At 29.2% G+C, this 15,649-nt stretch overlaps 1 protein-coding gene across 2 annotated transcripts; it reads left to right on the top strand.

The window, feature by feature from the left end:
* Positions 1–1,091: 1,091 nt before the first annotated feature.
* Positions 1,092–5,801, top strand: LOC120067166 (probable methyltransferase PMT3). 2 transcript variants are annotated; one of them, XM_039018637.1, is made up of 8 exons: positions 1,092–1,350; positions 2,309–2,722; positions 2,911–3,075; positions 3,192–3,374; positions 3,599–4,193; positions 4,592–4,704; positions 4,785–5,005; positions 5,129–5,450. In XM_039018637.1, exons 2-8 carry the CDS (start codon positions 2,477–2,479, stop codon positions 5,448–5,450), a joined length of 1,845 nt encoding a protein of 614 aa, XP_038874565.1. In that variant the 5' UTR covers positions 1,092–1,350; positions 2,309–2,476. The 2 variants fall into 2 exon arrangements, with proteins under 2 accessions (XP_038874565.1, XP_038874564.1); XM_039018636.1 differs by having other exon boundaries at positions 1,093–1,350; positions 2,369–2,722; positions 5,129–5,801.
* The last annotated feature ends 9,848 nt before the right edge of the window (positions 5,802–15,649 follow it).

Genomic DNA, 15,649 nt, shown 5'->3' with positions numbered 1-15,649 from the left:
ACTAACAATTACAATGTTTACAATCGAGATCCATTTCATTGATGGTCTAATTGAAATCAACCTAAATTACACCATTTTTCATCCTCATGTAACGTGACCTTAGTTTAATTATTGTCGGTGGAGATCGAACTATCAATATTTGATAGGTAAATTATGCATTGTCCATCAAACTGATAGAATTAAACATAATGCCACCATATTTAACCTAAGTTTGCGTCAACATCCAAAGGACATCACATCACAATAAGTGTTCTATCAATTCCAAATTTAGAAAAGAAAATTAGTGTATCACAAATCACAACCCTTAACTAACTAAAAGCATCAATCAACTTTTCCAAAACATTTTGATGTTCAAATTTCATATCACAAAAAACTATTTGAGAAAATTGGAACAATGTCATTGAAATCTCATACCATTATATTTAGGATGAAAAAAAAAGGGTAAATATCAATTTATATACCTAAATATTTTGTTGTGTTAATTAAAATTCTAAATTAATAATCGTATCTATTAAACCCTAAATCTCTATAAACTTGCAATATCTTTCCAATTTCATTAAACTAATATCATGTGAAACTCATAATTTAAATCTATTTCCTAAATTTTCATAAGTCAATCAGTGCAAACTTCTTCAAATGTCGGTTTTACAAAATGGATAATTAAAGTGCAAATATAGACGATTTTCAAATAAAATTTTGTCTAAGAATCTAAAATCATTATTTTATGAAAGTTTAAGGGTTTAATTGATATAATTATAAGTTTCACACAAGATTTTTTTCAAAAGAAACATAATAAAATGCATAAATTGATACTTTTATAAAAGTTTAGAATTTAAATAGATATAATTATTAGTTTAGAGTTTAAATTAATACAACCCAGAAATATAAATAGATATTTTCCTAATAACAATAAAAATGTGCAATATCAAAATTAAACCAAGTGCAGAATTAAATAGCATCATAATTAGCAATTAGTGGAGAAGATCAATAATTTAATTTCACTATCCTTTCAAAAGAAAAAGGAAAAAAAAAAAAAAAAAGATTTAATTTTACCATCCATGTCGACGTAATACAGTGTATAAAAGCATCACTCTTCTCTCTCTTTCTCTAAGGCAATGGCAAAGGGCAGAGCAGTGAGTACTTAAGACCAGGTCCTTCCCAAAATTAGCATCATTTCTCCATCAAACCAAACCTCTCCTAGATCTGGTTTATCTTTCTGTCGTTTCGTCCTTTGCCTTTCCTCTTCTTCTTCCTTATCTCCCACATTTGTTTTCGTCTTCTTTTACTCACTGGAACAACTCTTGCCGGTCTCCTCTTCACTTCCCGCACTCGCTTGCCGATCCGGTGCCAGTAAGATTCCCCCTGCTGTCTACTTGTTTTCTCCCTTTTTTCTGATTTGGGTTTTTGTTTTTGAGTTGTTTTTGTTGATTTTTGGATCTCAATTGCGTTCGTTTCTGGATCTTGTTTGTTAATTCGTTAATTTTGATTCCGATTTGGTGTTTTCTTGGATTGGAATTTGTGTAGGAGGTGTTGATTAGTTAGTAATTAGATGGGTTTTTTTTTTCTTTCTTTTTTATTCTATTGGGTGGGATTTTACTGTGGCGATTTGTCAGATCTGGGGATTTGGTTGAATGCACCGACACACATTGCTTTCGTCTATTGGGCCCTTTTTCTTTTTTTTTTTCTTTTTTTTTTCTTTTTTTTTTGTATTTTGATGTTGATTTAATGTTGACACGAACTTTAGAGTGTATTTGTACGTTGATGGATTGATGTTCAATTAGAATGAATCTTGCTTATGAGTGTCGGTTCATCCATTCTTCAGTTGGTTGGCTTGTCAATGTACTAAATAGAGTTTTATGTGTTTTCTTTTCCCCTGCTTTTTACATGTTGAATTGAAAGAATGATGTGTTGCTTAAACTTACGTCTTGGTGTTTGACAATGTTAGATTTTTTTACTCTTCTCTATTTTATGGGAAGGGTTAACTTATGGACACTGATTGCAAGTTTAAGCAATTAATCTATGCTGACATTTGGATAAGAGGCTTCTTTAAGGGGGGAAAAAAATTATAATGCTGGGATGGTGACATAAAGGATTGCAAATCAAGTAATTGATTCATACCAGCATTCTTCAATTGAGTGCACTTAACATTTCAGATTTAGGATTGTCCCTATGATTATGGCCATAAGTGATTGGAAGTATGAATATACTTACTTCAAGTAGAATAGGTTACATTTGTGTAAATCAGGCTCTTTCTGTTTCTGGCCTTTTCTTCTGTAGTGGAAGTTCATGCTTTCCTGACATTTTACAGGTTGGGCCTCATGTTCTACAATATATTATACCTGATTCTTGCTATCGTTTTCTACTGTAGCTTTAGGAGGGGAGGTTATCTAGTTTCCAATTAAGTGGTACTTGCAACATTGTTTTCATACTTGGGTCAAAGTATACTATAGCTGAGGAAAACTTGAAAGTTTGATAAATGACGAGGGGAAGATCTGATGGAACACAGAAGAAGCGCTTAATCGCTACCATATGTGTTGTAGCAATTTTTCTTGGGTTTCTGTATGCATATTATGGATCCATTTTCGGCAATCAAGACTCGGCTCTACAGCATGGCAGCAAGTCCTTGAGCCATTATTTGATGGGGAATGAAGACTCTGAAGAATCTTCAACAACATCTGAGCAGGAAGACGCAGAAGATGATGTCATACCAAAAAGTTACCCAGTAAGTTACTGTCTTTACTTGAAAGGTGCTCTCATCGAAACACTACTCTCTTTCTCAATAAAAGAGGATAAAAAATCCATTGAAGTCCAGTTCCTTTATATTTAAAATTTTTTCTTCAACTTTTAATATTTTTAGTCTTGAGGTGATCGGTATAGCCCCCTCATGTAGTTTTTATTCTTATTTCAAAGGTTTGTGATGACCGGCATTCGGAATTAATTCCCTGCTTGGACAGACATCTCATTTACCAAATGAGATTGAAACTGGACCTTTCTTTAATGGAACACTATGAAAGACACTGCCCACCACCTGAGAGGCGGTTCAATTGCCTGATTCCTCCTCCAGCAGGATACAAGGTAGCAATTTGGTAACACTGAGCATCACCTGAAGATTTTGCTGATTAGTAATTACCAACCACATTATCTGAGCTTATGGTTTCGAACTGTTACGTATTTATAATGTGTTACTGCAGGTCCCAATTAAGTGGCCTAAGAGCAGAGATGAAGTGTGGAAAGCAAACATTCCTCATACTCATCTTGCTCATGAGAAATCTGATCAGAACTGGATGGTTGTCAAAGGTGAAAAAATTGTGTTCCCTGGAGGAGGTACTCATTTTCACTATGGAGCTGATAAGTACATTGCATCTATTGCAAATGTAAGATTTCTGAAGACTTTTTTATTTTCCATAATGGAAGGTTAATGCATAAGAGTTTGCTTTTTGGACAATATTTTAAATGCAAAATTTATTAAACTACTCAAATTTTCTCATGTTTGATCTTAACCATTCATGGTTTTGGCTCAAGTCTAGATTCTGTATTTCTGTGTGAAATTTTCTTATGAGAAATTGATTAGCTCAAAATGTTGGCCTTCATCTTTCAGATGCTCAACTTTTCAAATGATAATCTAAACAATGAAGGAAGACTGCGTACTGTTCTTGATGTTGGTTGTGGTGTTGCAAGTTTTGGAGGATATCTTCTCTCATCTAATATCATAGCAATGTCCTTAGCACCAAATGATGTTCATCAAAATCAAATTCAGTTTGCCTTGGAAAGAGGAATTCCTGCATACCTTGGTGTTTTAGGAACTAAGAGGCTCCCTTACCCAAGCAGATCTTTTGAACTTGCACACTGCTCTCGTTGCCGTATTGATTGGCTTCAAAGAGACGGGATTCTTCTTCTTGAGCTAGATAGATTGCTTAGACCTGGAGGTTATTTTGCTTATTCATCTCCTGAAGCTTATGCACAGGATGAGGAGGATCTGAGAATTTGGAGAGAAATGAGTGACCTTGTGGGTCGTATGTGTTGGAGAATCGCTGCCAAGAGAAACCAGACTGTTATTTGGCAAAAACCCCTGACAAATGATTGTTATCTGCAAAGAGAACCTGGTACTCGTCCTCCACTTTGCCGATCTGATGACAATCCCGATGCTGTTTGGGGTGTGCAGATGGAAGCTTGTATCACTCCTTATTCTGACCGTAAGTCCCTTATTGAATGGCTTGATTTAGATTTTTGTTTTCTTACTGCTATTATTTGCCGACTCAAGTACTTCCTTTTCAACTTGCCAACTGTCCGTAGCCATGTGTTGCTGCTTATTTAATGGAAACTATTTTAATTGGTGGGTTTAAACCTATGGATAGAGCATATGGCATTCTTGGGGGTTAACAAATACCACATTTCATTGTGTTGATTTTTTTTTCATGTGTAGTTAGCCTACTAGCCTTGAACTGAACTGGCATTGGTTTCTCCTGCTTTGTTATGAATCATGTGGTCATGAGAGGTTTCGGTTGTGTGCTATCGGCACGTGTTGAGATATATCATCCTATTACAAATTGAATATGCTTACTCAATGATCACACTGGATTTGTTGGTGCAGATGATCATAAAGCCAGGGGCAGTGGATTAGCTCCTTGGCCAGCTCGATTAACTTCACCTCCTCCACGACTTCAGGATTTTGGCTATTCAACTGAAATGTTCGAAAAAGACAAGGTAATTTTTATCACCATGGTGAATTTGCTTAATTCAAATCTGGATGCACGAGTTTCTAAAATTATCTCGTCTTGTTGCAGGAAATTTGGCGGCGTAGAGTTGAAAGTTACTGGAATCTACTGAGTCCAAAGATGGAAACGGATACTATCAGGAACATTATGGACATGAAGGCCAATATGGGATCATTTGGAGCTGCTTTGAAAGACAAGGACGTGTGGGTGATGAATGTTGTTCCAGAAGATGGACCTAACACACTGAAGTTGATATATGATCGGGGCCTCATAGGCACTACTAATAACTGGTAATGCAGCTAAAAGTTCCACTTGCACATCCTCATTGCTACAATACAACGTACTATGAAATGCAATTCTATTTTATATTCAATACAGGATATGTGAATTGACACTTAATACATTTTCTACAGGTGCGAAGCCTTCTCGACATATCCTCGTACCTACGATCTGCTCCACGCCTGGACCATCTTTTCCGACATCGAGAAGAAAGAATGCAGCGCTGAGGACCTGTTGCTCGAGATGGATCGCATGCTGAGACCCACAGGTTTCGTCATTATCAGGGACAAGCAATCTGTTGTAGATTTGATAAAGAAGTATCTACCCGCATTGCACTGGGAAGCAGTGGCCACTGCAGATTCCAGCTCGGACTCAGAATTGGACGGGGACGAGGCCGTATTCATCGTCCAGAAGAAACTGTGGCTGACAAGTGAGAGTGTCAGGGATTCAGAATAAGACCAAAAGAGCTGTCTTCTTCACAATTCCCTGTTGCTGTTAAATTTTCCGGTGCCCACCGCTGCCCAGAGGGATCAGATCAGCAAGAATATCCCGAGCAGTGATGCCAGTAAAAATAGTTCCTTCTTCCGTTCATTAGCGAGATATTTCACATTTCTATTTATTTTTACTCGTGTAATGCTTTGATTTGATGATAGTATCTATAGACGATGGATATTCTTCAACAATTTTTTTTTTCCTTTTTTTTGTCTTTCATTGGGCCATTGTCTCTCTACTTAAAGTTATTTGATTATTGATTCAAGAATGGAAGATTTGGCCTCAAGGGTCATAGGAATATATAATTTTGCTTCAGTGATGGCTCCATTTTTTGGGTTTGGCCTTTCAAATTACTTCTAATCGATAGCTGCTCAACATTTATAAAATGTTGAAAAGAGAGCAAAAAAATGGGCTCTACTATTAAATTTGATTTGAAAAATGGTGTTGAAGAATGAGTTGTGATGCTGATTTGTTGTTAGGCAACAAAAGCCGACCGACGTGCCTTTATTATAAGGCTTTAGGCTGTCTAATAGCTTAAAGGTCTGACAATTTGTCAGCCTGTCACATCAGGGACAAAACGCGTATCAACATTATGTATGGTCAGCAAAATTTTCAGCTCACTACATTCTTATTCTTTGTTTCGATATTATTTTAGGATAAATATCAATTTTTACTTCTAAATTTTGAAAGTTATATCGATTTAAACTTTAAGTTAAGAATTATATTAATTTAAACCTTAAATTTTGATAGCTGTATCAAATTAAATCACTTGAACTTTTATAAGTGTATTCAAATAAAATATAATGGAATATTTAAATTGATATAATTATGAAAGTTTAAAGTTTAAATTAATACACTTATAATAAATAGTTCAAAGTTTAAATTAATAGTATTAATAGTTTGGGATTTAAATTAATAGTTTATAGTTTAATTTGATACAATCTTTATAGTTTTAGGGGTATAAATTAATATTTCTTCATTAATTTATTTCATGAACTTTTCATACTGAAAATGCCTAATATTGTTATAGTATTGAAAAATTATTCCTACAATGTGAAATCCATGGATTAAAATAATATTTCATTTAAATGAATATGAGATTTTTTTTTTCAAGCAGAAGGAAGTTTCCCAAGAAATTTCTCCCTTTTCCTTTTTCTTCTAATTCATACTTGGTTAAATTACAAAAGTTCTTACTTGAGTTTTGGGTTTTATTTATTTTTTTTTTTTGGCTAAATTACAAAAATTCATACGTGTGAACTTTGGTTCTTTGGGTTAAACTACAAAAATGGTTTTTTATCTCTTTTTTGTTTTTTGGTTAAGTTACCAAAATTTATACTAATGAGTCTTGGTTTTATTTTTTGGGTTCAATTACAAAAATTCGTTCTTGTGAGGCTTGGTTTTTTTCTGGTTAAATTACTTGTGAGTTCTTTTATTTTTTTTAATTGCAAGTTTAATTCATTGAATTTTGAGGTATGTCGATGAACTTTTAAAAGTGTCTAGTGGTCTCTATACTTTTAATTTTTATCAATGGTTTTGACAAATTAGAAATTTTAAAAATTAATTGTTCTATTAGTTATAAAGTTGAAATTTATGTTTAAAGAACTCTAAACTTTTAATTTTGTGCCAAATACATTTATTTTTTTAAAGAAAATAAAAAATTCAATGACCAATTTATATAATTTTAAAATTTTAAGAACCAAAATAAACACAAACCTTAAAATTTGAGATTAAGTTTGCTTTGTTTCATTTCATATTCTTATACTTTTAAAATGTTCATTATATCTCAATACTTTCAACTTTTGTCTATTTTAGTTAATGCACTTTTAAAATATCTATTTTGATCTTTGTATTTTTTTTTTTTCTTTTTTAAAAAATGACATCAACAACCTAATTTTTGGGAAGCAAACACCTATCCTATTTTGTGGAAATTAAGATATTAGTTTAGCAAAGATTAGAGCATTTTCTTTCTAGATTGATAACATGCAAGATTCAAATATTAGCCATGAGTGATTATCGAGTTGATAATGAGTTGATAATGAAGAATTGAACTTTGACTTTTGAAAAATGTCACTAATGCATCAGTCGTATCATTTTTCGATAACGTGATTGAAACAGAAAATGTGCATATAATGACATTGTTAACCTAATCCTACTTTTCAAATGTATTCTTTTGACGTCAAAATAATGATCCCATATTATCATCTACGTTAGATTTACCATGTGTTAGCCAAGTGACATAACAACTAAAGGTGAGAGATTCAAATCTCCAATCATTCGATTGTGAGAACCTTTATATTTTAATCAGTTGAACGATATTCAAATTAACGATCTACTGACAATAAAATATCTAGAACAAGTAAAATTTCTACGAATATCGAAAAACTCATATGGATAAAGATTTAAAAAGTTATTAAAGGTAAGTGTGATGGATACATTAATTTGGTTGGTTGCTTAGCCAGATGGCAATGGAGAAAATGGTCCCTCAAGTTGCCCCAAAGGAAAAGGAACCTCACCATTTACTCAATAACAACCTCCACACTCCTTTTCTCTTATGATGTCACCTTCTTTCTTATAATGCAAGTTTTGTTTTGTTTTGTTTTCTTCTTTTTATAAATATGTTTTTGCCTTTTTCTTATTTTCCTTTCATCTATTAAAAAGATAAATTGATTGATTGTAAGATTGCAAATATATTGTAGCATTCAAGAATTGATTAACAAGTCTTTGTGTCTTATAATTTTGTGTGATTCTCATTTTCTTTTGCTTCTTTGGTAAGGAAAGAGAGAAAAATATCTAAAGTGATAGTGAGGAAAAAAGGGCCAAAAGGTTGCTAAATCAATGTCTATTACATGGTGACTCTTTTTTTTTTTTTAATTTTATTTTATATATAAAGTTACTATTTTGTAATCACTTTAAGGGTGCGTATATCAATTAATCAAAAGTAATTTAGGGAAATGGGTTTCATTGTATTACATTTGGGATTGTTTACCTAAATCTGTAATGGAAGTCAGTTGTGGGCCTACTATTTTCTTTTATTACATCGGTTGATCCCAAGATATGTGGCATTCTTATTAGGATTTCAGATTATAAGAGACCCATACCATATTTTTCTTTCTTTTTATAATATTTATCATTTCTCTCTCTTTTGATCTTTTATTATTTATCATTTTTTATCTCTCCTTCTCACCTCTCTTTCCTTTCACGTGTTCAAAAAATCCGATGATCCGAGAAAATCGATCAACCCAACCCAATTCGTGCAGTTTGGTTTGGGTTATCAACTCATTTGGGTTGAGTTGGGTTCAAATAAATGAAAATTTTATAAGTTAGAGTTGATTCATGAGTTCACCTAATATAATCCAAACCAACTTGAATTTATTATTAACTTTAAAATATACTTTTTACTACTTCTAACACAATTATTTATACATATGTAGATTTTAATTTTATTTAGTTCCAATATTTTTTTTAATAAGTTATTCTTCAACACTCTTAAAAATAATTTCTTTGCATTTTAGAAAGAAAATTTTCATTGAAATTGAGTTGTTAGATTAATTTAATACATGAAAATAATTAAATTAGATTTTTAGATATTTATGTTTGGCTTTTTTAGAACAAAATTTTAAATAAATGGTCCAATTAACCCAAACCAATTGGATTGAGTTGGGTTCATTTTTTAATAAGGATTATTTAGGTTGAAAAAATTTACAACCTGAACAATTGGATTGGGTCTAAAAAGTTTTTCAACCCAATTCATGAACACCCCTACTTCTAATCTTGAATTCGAGTTGAAGTTCATCTCCAATTTAATTGATCAAATTCTATTCCCACTCTCACACCTTGATCTCGCTCTCACTCTAATTCATGCTCTATAGAGCCATAACGTAATATATAGCAAGAGATTCATGACCCTCACTCTAAAATATATAATCATGTTAAAAATATATGTTAGCTAGAAGTATTTATGACGGTTTTAAAAAGAGATTATTTTGATAAAGTAAATCTACTATCAAATTAAAATTTGAATTAGATTAATGAAATTTAAAATAACTACTATTTTCTTAAAAGCATACATTTGTTAGTTTAGATATTAAATTTTAGTTACCAAATAAAAAAACAAATAGGCATCATAAAATGAATTAGGAATATATACTAGAGTATTATGGTAATCATTCAAATTTCATTCCAATTTCGTAGAAAAGTAAACACAATAGGTTTCTGATTATGGTATAACTCATTTTCCCATTAAATATTAGTAAATATCATCAAAGGTAATTGATTACCATTCCAATTTATTCACTTTACAATTCAATCCAATTATGATTACGATTTGGTATAAGAACCATAACATATTGTTTTTAAATATTTGTTTGTGTTAACAACTATTTGTTTGAGTAAATGGATAATTTAATATTGAAATTGAGCATAAGTGACATAAAATATTTACTAATAACCAAAAAGTCTTGGATTCAATTCTCTCCACCCATGTCGAACTAAAAAAAATGACTCTAATATATATAGGTTTAAATATTATTTTTATTAGTATACTTATCGTCTTCGTTTATTTTTATTTATGTAATAATAGCTTTTGTCAATTGTAGTTCTTATGCTTTTGAAAATTTATTTTGAGTGTTAGAATTTTCAAAATGTGACAAATTGAACCATTTATTTATTTATTTATTTTTTACTGAAATCACAATTTCAACTAGAGATATCCAATTTTCCCACAAGGACGGGCCCCGTGTTCCCCGTCCCCATCCCGTTTCCCGTCCCCACCCCGATTAGCTTTTACATATTTATTTAGTATAGTCATCTAATGTTATGATATTATTATTATTATATAAATATTATATTTAAATTTCAAATTTGATTATTTATTGGAAAAATAATGAATATGTTTAAATTTAGATTATATATGTGAATAATTTGATTTATATTGATTTCTTTCTATTAAAAAATTAATTAGGTCAAAATTTGAGTAATTTATTTTAAATTCAAATTGTCATATAAAACTAACCATAATAAATAATTTAGTGATCAAGTTAATTATTTAATTAAATTTGCTCACATTAGTGATTTAAATTAATTAATTTTTTTTTTTAAAATAACGGAAAAAAATTCCCCGTGGGTAACCCGATCACCGCAAATTCCCCACGGAGAATCCCACCCTGATCCTCGTGAAAATTTTCACGGGGATAGAAATGAAATGGGGAGCGAGAATGGGGACGAGGATGGGGAATGACATCCCCGATCCCATCCCGTCCTGTGGACATCTCTAATTTCAACATGACGTTTACATTCAATAATTTTTTGGTATATAACGTTGTATAAAAGGGCTTCTATCGTATAAAATTTGAAATTTGAAAGTATATGAATTTAAATAAACATGTTTAGAATGCAATAAATTAAAAGTATAAGGTATAAAGGTAGTAGGTTACATAATTTTAGGAAAAAGAAAATGAGATGGCTTTAAAAAAAAATCTCACTATTTTCAAATTATATCAAACTCACATAATTTAGTATTTAATTTACTTTTTCAAACACCCTTTAAAAAAACTTTTTCAAACACAAAGTGAAGATTGAATCCATTGAATATAAATTATTATTGACCTGAATATATCGTGTTATTCAGACAATACGTGAAATCAATCCCAAACTTCAAGATTGATAGTACAAGTTTATGTCAATTGGGTTATATTTATGTTGACTAATTTAACTATGCTGAAGTTCTTTGATATCAACATTGATTAGATATTTAGAAAAACAACTTTGGATTTTAGAACTTAAATTTTGTCTTTTATGTATATTTACTCTAATAATAAAAACTAGACGACTACTTGCAACATATTTGGTCCAAAATATAGGAATTGGGAGAGTGAAATTGTTTACTTTACTTCTTGTTTGGCCTAAAGAATTGCTTCTATCTCAATACTAATTGGTCACAAGATAAGTAATTCGTATATCTTATAAAGATTGTGAGATCGAATGTTCATTTGGGCTTCAAGAGCTCTGATACCACATCTTATAATTAATTGTCCGAGTTCAGTTTATATATCTTATAAGTACTCTTGATTTTTCAAATGTGGGATCTCAATACCTTACAACTAAAAAGCATCAATTCTTTTATTTTTCTTTAAGTAATAAAAAACTACACGATAGATTTTATTTTTTTTTCCTTAGATTTATTAGAAGTGTGACTATTTTTTTAACGATAAGAATTGAACTTTTGATCAAGATTGATTAAGTTTCGAATTAAACTATACTCTATCTTGACGATGAAGCAAAGATGTTATTAATATATATTCGCATATTTTAATAAATATCATAAAACTTTCTAAACTTCTGCAAAAATTAAGATTGTTTCGTCACATGATAGCGAAATTATTTTATGTTTAATAAATTAATGCCATAAATCTACACTTTATAAACCGATCTGAAAGCTTTATTTATTATTATTATTTTTTTAAATCTATATCAACCAAAGTTAGTTATTTGTTGTTAATTTAATATCAATAAGAAAAATCATATTTTAAAAGGTATATGTTCCACAAATCAGAACTACTATTTTTTTTTTATTTAAAAAAAAGAGTCGTTTTTCGTATAAATTAAATTATCTCTTTAAAATTAGTTCCTATAATTTCAAATTATACTAATTTTAAGTCGGTTTCAAAAAGCTTGAGATTGACTTAAATAATTTATATTATACCCGACAGAAGAATTTTAATATCAAGTACCAATTTCAATCCATATGCGTATAGTTTCAATATATGTATTATGATTTAGTTTAATTTAACATATGGTGTAATCATTATTAATGGTATATGTCATATCATATTATGTGACAAATAAGTTGATGTTTACTATTGCATCAAAATAAATATAGTTCAATTGATGTGAAATTTGTACTATCAAATGTAATCGATAAAATTTGACTTTCTCACCCTACATATAATAAATAAATTAAAAAAAAAGTGAAATTTTGATTTTTTTTTTTAATTTTTTTTTTTAAAAAAACAAAGTGAAACTTTGAGTTAAATCAAGAAGAAATTTAAATATGCCAAATAACCGATAATCTCTTAGATTATTTTCAATTGAGCACTAAATTTTGTTAATAGAAAGGTGATCATGTATTGTTTTTTTTCCTTGTATGTTCTTTCTAATATGTGGAGATGAAAATTTGAACCTCTGATATTTTATCAATATTGTATATTTCCAAATCAGTTGAACAATACCTAAATTTAATGTTAGTATTCTGATAATAAGTCATTTGAGTTTTACTCTAACACTTATATTCAAACATTTGTATGATCATCAAAATTCAACTCATCCTAATAAATATGTTCCTTTTCTTTTCTAAAGTTGCATAGCCACATGTTGAAATACATTGTTATTTTTTTTAATTCAACAATATACGACGGTAAGAATTTGAATATCATCGAAAATGGATTAAATTATAAAAAATACTCTTGAACTTTGTCACATGTTTCAAAAATACTCTTATACTTTCAAGAGTTGCAATAATATTCTTGAACTTTTATAAACGTTTCAAAAATATATTTGGAGTAAAAGTTTATTAGAATTTGAATGGAAATTGAGATATGAAATGGTGTAGTAGGTGACATCAAACGAGATTTAAATCACCACTTCGTTTTTAATTGATTATCCTCACACAGTTCTAAATCTTGATTTCTATTAAAAATTCTAATGAATTTATACTCTAAGGATAGTTCTAAAACGTCTATGAAAATTAAATGATAATACTGCAGCTTTTAAAAACATAAGAATATTTTTTAAATAAAAAGAAAAGTTGAAGAATATTTATTATAATTTAACTTAAAAAAATGTCTTAGTTCTTGATAGTTAAAGTTATGTTCGACTAGTGCTAAACAATACAATAATTAATTTAATTAAAAAGAATTAAGTGAGATTAGATTAAATATGGGGTGAGTGGAAGTGACGGCGGAGAGAGGCGGTGGTTGAGTTGACAGCACGACCGCTGCATCTCCGGCGGACGTCAAGGCTTTGAATATGCTTTTCCCTATCCAACTGTCCATCTTATCCATATATTTTTTAAAATATAATTTTAATCCATGTATTTTTAGTGAATATTAAATTTAGTTCGGTCAGCTTATTGTTATTTTTTCAAATTTTTTATTACTTTATTAAAATGTTACTGTAGTTTTTAGAAATATATTCACTTTTATCATACATAAAAATTATAATTATTATGTAATCATTTTCGATACAAATTAAATTCGAAAAAACTAAATTTATGATTTATTACGAATACAACCACTAAAATTGAATATTTAAAATTACATAAATTAAAATTCAACCACTTTTTTTTTTCTCAAAAACAATTGAAAGATGAACTTTTTTCTTATTTTAAGAAAATGTGAAAAGGTGTTTTGAATATTTTTTTTTTCTTTGACGAATACTTCACTGCAAATAACTCAAAGACTTGTACTGAAAATATAAATGTTTGACTATTACAAAGGTACTAAATTAAGTTCGTGGTTTGAATATCTCTACTCTCAATTGTTATTTTTGTAAATTTATTTTGTTATGCAGAAAATATAAAAGGTGACTGAACTATTTTTTAGTTCAATATTTCTTATTTCAAAAATTTGAAAATAGATACACGAATGACATATTTTAATGGTATATTATGAATTTGTTGGTTTGATTATATTTGTATAATTAACCTGAATTTAATTCAATTAAGTTTAAAAGGTATGTAGTTCTAATCTCACTACTTCTATATAGGGTTTGTAAAAATTCCCGTCAAGTCCCTGTAAGGTACTCGCCCCGATCGGAGCAGGGAATCCTCAGTTTGACTAGGGATGAGGTCTAATCGAGGACCCAAAATGGGTTCCTGAACTGTGAATAGGGCAGGGATGGGGAGCCTGCCCTCGCCCCGAATAATTTTTTTAAATATATATTATATATATATATATATATATATATATATATATAATTATATATATATATAAATAAATGCTACTGTTTTTATTTTTGTTTTTATTTTTTACTTTTTTTATTTCAATTTCATAATATATTAATTTTTAAAGCTTTTTATTAAATTTTAAAATAAAAAATTGTTAAATCGTTTTCTTATTATTAATTTAAATAAATAATACAATAATAATACCAACTTATCACCTATCATTTCAATATAATTACAAAAATCTATTGATTATAAATAAAAATAATTAAAAATAAAAAAATAATAGACTAGGAATTTTTTTTCATGGGACCCGATCTCCGAAGAGGAATTTCTCGACTCTTCAAAACGAGAAATGGGATAGGGACGAGGATTAAAAATCTCTACAAAAATAGAAATGGAGAATACATCTCTAACCCTTTCCTCTCTCGTTGTCAAGCCTACTTCTATACTAAAAAAACGTTGTAACCATAAACCTGGCTTCTATTTTTAATTAAAAAAATAATAATTAGGGATAGATTTGACTTTATTTTATGATATATTTGGAAATTGGGAGTTGGAAAAACTCCTTAATACGCGTTGAAGCCATAAAGAGAATTTCAAGTTTTTCCAACTCGGGAAAAATAATTGAAAATTTGACGAATTTTAATAACTTCCGTCGACAAAACTAATAATTCGCCAACGATTTAGAAATTATCCAAAAAATCAACGGTCAACGAAAACCATAAATATTCTCGCTTTTGAAAAAATTTCAGGGTTTGTTTAATAAAGAACCAGATGATGTTTTATATTTTTATATGTATTAAGTTCAACAAATATGTATTCGATTTATAATTTAAATTTTATTTTTGAAATTTTTTTTCAAATTATGTGATCTAAATAATATAAATTTTGGAAACAATATTTTTATGTTTTTTTTATTATATCTACATTTTAAATTTTAAATTTTAAAGTACATAACTATATTAAATAAACATGAAAACACTTAAAACTATAGTATGCCAGGTTATAAACTCAATTCATTTTTTGAAAAATAAAAAAATATGTATTATAAATTATATAATATTACAAAATAATAGTTATACAAAAATATTAACCTGAAACATGTTCATAAACAGTAATAGTTTATTGTTAACTAATATTCAATAGGTAACTACAGTCAGTTTTATGATTTATAAATACAATATCAATCAAATTTTAAAGAATTGTCTAAATTATAATTCAT

This window comes from Benincasa hispida, chromosome 12 (genome assembly GCF_009727055.1).
Source record: "Benincasa hispida cultivar B227 chromosome 12, ASM972705v1, whole genome shotgun sequence".
Classification (NCBI taxonomy): Eukaryota; Viridiplantae; Streptophyta; class Magnoliopsida; order Cucurbitales; family Cucurbitaceae; genus Benincasa; species Benincasa hispida.
Note: the sequence above shows the minus strand (reverse complement) of the source record. Positions and strands in the feature narration are given on the sequence as shown.

Bases quoted from the DNA above. Each gene is read 5' to 3' on its own strand.
- LOC120067166 (XM_039018636.1), top strand. From the start codon at position 2,477: ATGACGAGGGGAAGATCTGATGGAACACAGAAGAAGCGCTTAATCGCT. The intron at 4,705-4,784 runs GTAATTTTTATC...GTCTTGTTGCAG, and splicing joins AAATGTTCGAAAAAGACAAG to GAAATTTGGCGGCGTAGAGT. The intron at 5,006-5,128 runs GTAATGCAGCTA...CATTTTCTACAG, and splicing joins ATAGGCACTACTAATAACTG to GTGCGAAGCCTTCTCGACAT.